The sequence below is a fragment of the Helicoverpa armigera genome, chromosome 15, assembly GCF_030705265.1.
Source record: "Helicoverpa armigera isolate CAAS_96S chromosome 15, ASM3070526v1, whole genome shotgun sequence".
Taxonomy (NCBI): domain Eukaryota; kingdom Metazoa; phylum Arthropoda; class Insecta; order Lepidoptera; family Noctuidae; genus Helicoverpa; species Helicoverpa armigera.
The window spans coordinates 9,515,406-9,522,024 of NC_087134.1; the positions used below are offsets into that span (position 1 = coordinate 9,515,406).

At 35.1% G+C, this 6,619-nt stretch overlaps 1 protein-coding gene across 1 annotated transcript; it reads right to left on the minus strand.

The window, feature by feature from the left end:
- Positions 1 to 474: 474 nt before the first annotated feature.
- LOC135117873 (uncharacterized) lies at positions 475 to 3,117 on the minus strand. Its single transcript, XM_064038274.1, has 5 exons — positions 2,635 to 3,117; positions 2,057 to 2,257; positions 1,483 to 1,563; positions 1,006 to 1,171; positions 475 to 638 (listed from the first exon to the last, which is right to left on the minus strand). The coding sequence occupies exons 1-5, from the start codon at positions 3,115 to 3,117 to the stop codon at positions 475 to 477; spliced, it is 1,095 nt and encodes a 364-aa protein (XP_063894344.1).
- Between the last annotated feature and the right edge of the window lie 3,502 nt (positions 3,118 to 6,619).

Below are 6,619 nucleotides of genomic sequence, written 5' to 3' on the forward strand. Positions count from 1 at the left end.
ACTGCCCACGTCCAGATCAAAAGTAGCCTTTGTCCTTCTTAGGGCCAAAGCCTGCCGGGGCTGCGGGATTGTTCGAAAAAGTTACCGCGATCTTGGTACATAAAGGCCTTAAGAAGCAACATTGTGGTAATTTGATGAATTCTCAAAAAAGGCTTCAGGCTATCTAGAGACACAGACAGAGTTACTCTTGCATTTATAATATAAGTAAGGTTAAATATGAAATATATTGTACATTCCAATAAATATCTAGTTTAATCATAATCGCACTGTTTGATGGACTGTTCCCAAACCACCTCTTCTTCATAGCTTCCTATGTGATTCACAATTCTTTGAGTAAAATCTTCATCATACGGCTGTTTCCAATATTCGATCTATCTATTCTTCCAATTCCTCCTATACACTAATCGCATGAGGACAAGGTCAACATTCTATCTCCATTTAGAAAATCTAAAAATAGTTTATTGAAGTTGGTGTTCAGTGCATGTTCTGCAGCATGATGATGGAATACGTAACTATGGTGGAAGCAAGAGAAACCAGTAGAGTATACTCGATGGTGAAGAATTGGACTGCATGGAACTTAATCGGTCTGGTTATGAGGAGGTTGCGGAAATGTTCTAAGGTAGTCGTTAGGCTGTTTGCTGAAATGGAGAAAATAACAAATATTATTAGGTCTATCGCGGCTGGTTGTATTATTTTTAGCAAAGGGGGTTAGCAAGTCACAGCTACAGGATAAATCTAGCATCAAAATTTTTATTTTTACATCTTTACTCATTGATCACTATATTTATTTATCTTTGTCAACTTAAGCATCTTCTTTTAAGAATGGTTTTAATATTTTTTTCTCTTTCAAATAAACCTTAAAGATTTAAAATATTTGTTTTTTAGATTGTCGAAATTCGTTCATCTTTCAATTCGTTACTATTAATACTTGCTAGACCTCCAACTATACCGATTTCAACTTCAACCTTAAGGTCATCAAAATAAGACCTATAACCACATACTCACAATTCTTCTTATTGACCAGCACCAAGTCTATAATGTTCAGTATCCTGTCGCTCTGTTTGTAAGTCTGTTCGCATCTGTACACTATGATGAGCGAAACTGCTCCCCAGTTAAGAAATTTGATCATGCTGGCGAACGATAGCAAGCGGGAACTGCCGTTTGGGGGTACCTGTATGTCAATCAAAGTCGTTGGTTATTGAGACTTCGGGATTATTCGAAAGAGTTACCGCGGCCCTAGTACATAAAGGGCTTAAAAAGAAACATGATGGGTTTTAGTCAGTAAGAGTGACACTCCCTTACGCGGTACCTACAGCGGGAAGGGTCATTTGAAGAATTCCCAAAAAAAAAATACAATTTTTTGAAAAATGTAATCAATAATAGGTACAGTTCTTGTTTGCCGTTCAGAAGTTGTCTTCCAGTGTCTTCGAAATAGTATTTTTGACTTTTATTATCTAAGAAATAAAATAACAAAAGACTCACCATTGCACCAGTCGTAAATCTGATGAACAAGTTCGACAACTTGATCATATTGACGAGGAAGTTGATGCAGAGTATTAAAAACTGCAAAATAAAAGTATCCAATATGAGTCACATTTGAACACATTCAAAAAACGTGTAAGATGTTGTTAGTAATGAGTCTTTGGGTCTAATAATTTCTACAAACCACAATTGTTCTAAAAGACAATTCGTTTTAAGGGTTCCGTACCCAAATGGTAAAACGGGACCCTATTGTTTTCGCTCCTCTGTCCGTCCGTCCGTCTGTCTGTCACCAGACTGTATCTCATGAACCGTGCTAGCTAGAGAGTTGACATTTTCACAGATGATGTACCTACATATTTTTGTTGCTGCTATAACAACAAATAATGAAAACTAGAATAAAATAAATATTTTGGGGGGCTCCAATACAACAAACGTGATTTTTTTGTTCATTTTCTAAATAATGGTACGGAACCCTTCGTGCGCGATTCCGACTTAGCTGGTTTTTAGAAAACTGCAAAAACATCGACTTACTAACATAACGAAAAGCTAGTCTTTCTATCTTCACTTTACTTACCCGTAGACCATACTTGCCATTCAAATAGTATGCTTGTTCCACCAGAAGCAGGTAGCATCTATTGAAGCCAATAACTTCAGTGAAACGACTGTAGTTGAGGGTCTTCAGGGAATCTACCCGACACCTTCCAGAATCTGTCTTGGTAGCCCAAGTTTTATCATCCTCATTGGGTATTACTTGGTTCGGACAATTGTAGTAGCTCTGTTAAGTTAAGTACCAGTAGTTATATTTCAATTAAATATTTAAAACATAGCAAATTTCCAAGTGTGGATTTTTGGGAAAAACTGGCTAGATCAAAATAGATTTGTTCACATCGAAATATCTGGGTACGCTTTATTTATATTCGTGCAGCACTTGTATTATGAAGAACGCAAAAAATATAATTTAAATATGCTACATACCTCAAGAAGTTCTTTCATCGACTTCAGACGATATTCTAACTGTACCATGTGACAAACCCCATCCAAAGCAGTAAGCATACTCAAGAAAAAATAAAAATTGTTCAACGAGAGCAAAAGGGAAGAAGATGATTGATAACCATCAGCCCAACTGATATGATCAATTGTAGCACTTATCACAAACATTATCATGGAGATCCAAATAATATTCAAGATCAATCTTCGAATTTCATCATAGGAATTCATGCCTAACAACTGATCAATGTGGTCGAAAGACTTAAAATACTTCAAGTAGTTGTCTCTGCCATTCTTGTTGATAGAAACTAAATCAACGATATACTCAATATATCCGATAACGTAGGTCAATTGTATGACATCAACAAATGTGAGAGAAGAGAAATTTTGCACGAAGGAGTCCCACCGATCAAAATTGGTGATCAAAAAGAGAACGTTGACGAAAGCTAGAACAGTGACGTAGATTATATTTTTGATTAACGACCATGATGATTTTAATTCTCCATTTTCTCTGTAGATGCATGATAAGTTGAATATTCTTAGCAGCCAGTTTACTGGTGCTATAGTGTAGAATGTATCTTTAATGATTTTATTAGCCACTGTTATTTTCATACTGCCTTCTTTGCCGTGTTTGCGTTTAATATCCATGGTTGTTGTATGTCATTCTTTTTATAGTCGTATTGTCAATATTGGCACCACTTAACACTATTAAATTAATTGCTTGAAAGGTTATTTGTTTGTTATTATTCTAATGTGTCTTCACACGCGGTATATACAATTCATTCGGTGTTTGTAGTAATACTGTCCTCGGTGTTTCTAATAATACTGTCCTAACCCGTAACATTAAGTTTGGACGTAATTTGATATGCGTGTTCTTTTTGTCGTAATATTATTATCGACGATGATAAAAATAATATTTGATTCAATATGTAAGCCTTCATTGATGTTACTATCAATTGAATTATATTCTATGGAAATAGTACATTCTATACTCACCTAGTATAAAATGCCAGATCGATATTTAACACAAACTTGAAGTTTTTATTGCTTAATATTGTACAAACATGCGGTGTCATTATTACACGTCATGTTTTCTACTATATATTATGACGCATTTATATCATTTTCCTACAGCGTCGTAATATACTTTTCAACACCACACAAATTTATGTAACACCACAGGTGGAATACCGAAAAAATAAACCGGCCAAGTGCGAGTCGGACTCGCGCACCGAGGGTTCCGTGCAAATGCTGTATAGATAAAAAGTGAGTTTCGCGCCAACCGTTCAGTTTAGAACAATCATAGTTATGGTAATTTCGTGAGAGTCAAAATAGTTAATATTTTTTATTTTATAATATAACTAAAATAGTAGGCCAGTACCTTGTAAAAGTTATTTTATTGAAGTTATTTGTATACAACATTTTATAGTCATCATTCAGAAATCTGATTGAAAATAACTAATTATGTCTTAAAGGTCATTGGGCATATCTGACCCGCTTTGTAAAAAGTGGTGGACATTAATCAAAGTAGTTTTAAATCGTGGAGAATGGTATGACGTTTCTTTGAATATAAATATTCTATTAAAATTCCATGGAGACGAATGTCCAGGATCGTTTGAAAAATATAAAAGACAAGCAGTTTCAGAGGATTGTACAGGTTGCAATGCTAGTTTTTATTGTTAAAGACTTTTCATAAAGAAGGAAGGTGCCAATCCGGATGACCAGGATCTGATGAGGATCTGGAAACCCTGAGAAATCGAGGGCAACTCTTGAATATTGTAGGCACGCATCGAGTCATAACCAGACATGTGAGTGTATTTTTGAGGGTACTGGTAAACAGTGAAGGTTTGGAGCTGATTTGATTATGGAGACTACAGAGAGTCAAGGGAACTCCCGAACGGTATGTTGCAACTACCACGTGTTTGGGCTAATTTTATTCGTATTGACGAAGACTTTCCACAAAGATAGGTTTGACTGCCATTGTGGGATCGACAGCTAAGATCAGATATAGTTATGGGAACTCCTTTACAATTTATAACGTAACCTTGTGTTGGAGCTTATTTTATTTTAGGTGATGAGAATTCACTACTAACTTGGGTTAAAGCAGCCATTGCAGGAATGGGCTCTTTTATTTTTGAGGGATTAATCACCTAAAGAGCCCCAGTTCCAGGTTTTTTTCGAAACCGCCTGACGACTTGTAGCTGTCGAATTGTAACAACGACTTCTAGAGAGTAGGATTCGGGGCTGCTGGCTTTACGTTTCTAGAGCCTTGACAAAAGTGTAATTCTGTCCCTTTCTTTGTTTTATAAAGTCGGCTTTATTTTATTTTGTAGCATTTTACAAACAAATCCAACTTCAAACATATAAAAAAGCAACAAGAAAACAAAAGCAAGAAAGAAATGTTAAAAATGTATGTTAGGTGCATCGGTCTAGAAGTCGGTGTCTAGAGGATGCATCTATATTTATTTAACCACCGAGATCTAGACCGATGCATATAAACAGTTTTCTTGTTGTTTTAGAAGTTGTTTTTTTTTTTGTAAAAAGTTTTTATTTTTAACTTTTGTGAAAAGTTCTCGTCAATACGAATAATATAAGCCCAAACACGACGTAACTAAAACATGCCGAGTTCTCTCGACTTTCTCACGTCTCCATCATCAGATAAGCTCTAAACCTTCACTATTTGATAGTATCACCAGACATACATCTGAGAATCAAGTTTTAATCCTATGCATGCCTACAATTTCTGATAGTTGCCCTTGATTTCTCAGGATTTCCATCATCAGATCCTGACCTGATGTCAATGGAAATAAACGGCGAGTATACTCTTTCACTACAAAGAAATGATTTCTCAAATCCGTCAAACTTGGTCGTTTAAATTCCCCATTGAAATGAGGAAAATATTTGATGTTTAGACCTGATTTTCTCTAGATTCCCATGGTTCACATTGATGCGACTAATGCCATAGTAAATCAGAGCCTTTATCATTATACTGTGCTATATTTCGTTCGTATCCGCCGTGGGTATGGTTTTCATACTAAGGTGCCCAATGACCTTTGAATGATTTAAAATTTTTCACAGTTTAGAGGCCATTATATTTAAGAAGTGTTTGATATGAATTTCACTTTTTATTCAAAACTTTAATATCTCTACGCGTTCATGTGAAAAAGGGTAGGTAGTAAGTTTATAATAATTAAAAAAATATTTTATGTCATGTAAGCAAAAAGTAAGTAAGCGATTAGTGGAGTCCACTCGTGACCAAAGGGCTGGCCTATACTTCGGTCAAAGGATATGCATTGCCATCCAGCGTGGCAATGCAGCCAGCCTTTTGGGCACGATCCCAGCTGACAGCGATGCGGATGAATATTTTGATACCTAGTTTTAATATTTCCCTATTATAGATTAATATTGATTATTATGAATGAATAAAAAGTATACTTAAGAACTTTAGCAAAAATAATATTTTAATATTTTATGTAACTTCAAAGGACATTGTTCCGGCTCCATACATGTTCTGCCTAAGAACCGTTCGAATGGAAAGTGACTTCTATAAACTCTTAAAATTATATGGAATCCTATGAAATAAGTTTTCACGAACGGACACTTCAGGAAAATAAAATAATTACGAAAAAGTTAATATTTTGAGGTTATAAACAAAAAATAACCAAGCTTGCGTGAAATATCAGAGTAGTATATTCAAACTACACTATACAAAATATCAACAATACTATGTACAGCTCTATATTATGTTCTCTTCTAGATCTAGGAAAATACTACTCTACTAGATACTAGGAAAAGAGATAGTAGGTACCTAGTCAAGTTTATGATAATTCTTTGACAATGATCATTTTATAAAGTTGCATTTTCTGTCTGTCCCTATGAATGCTTTAGATCTTTAAAACTACGCAATGGATTTGGGTGCGATTTTTTTTAATAGATGGAGTAGGTCAAGAAGAAGGTTTACACCAAGGTGCGAAGACGGGGCGTGTGACTAGTTTTCATAAATGCTTAGAATTTTTATGAAAAACAACTACCTAAACGCTTTTGGTTTCAACGTTACGTTTCTTAATATATAGTGAATCCACTTCGGATTTGTGATAAAACGCATAAGTATCCAAAATGGAAGAGTTCCATTCACCAAAATTCATAAAAT

Bases quoted from the DNA above. Each gene is read 5' to 3' on its own strand.
- LOC135117873 (XM_064038274.1), bottom strand. From the start codon at position 3,117: ATGGATATTAAACGCAAACACGGCAAAGAAGGCAGTATGAAAATAACA. The intron at 1,564-2,056 runs GTAAGTAAAGTG...TTTATTTTGCAG, and splicing joins ATGGCAAGTATGGTCTACGG to TTTTTAATACTCTGCATCAA. The intron at 1,172-1,482 runs GTGAGTCTTTTG...ATTGACATACAG, and splicing joins GATTTACGACTGGTGCAATG to GTACCCCCAAACGGCAGTTC.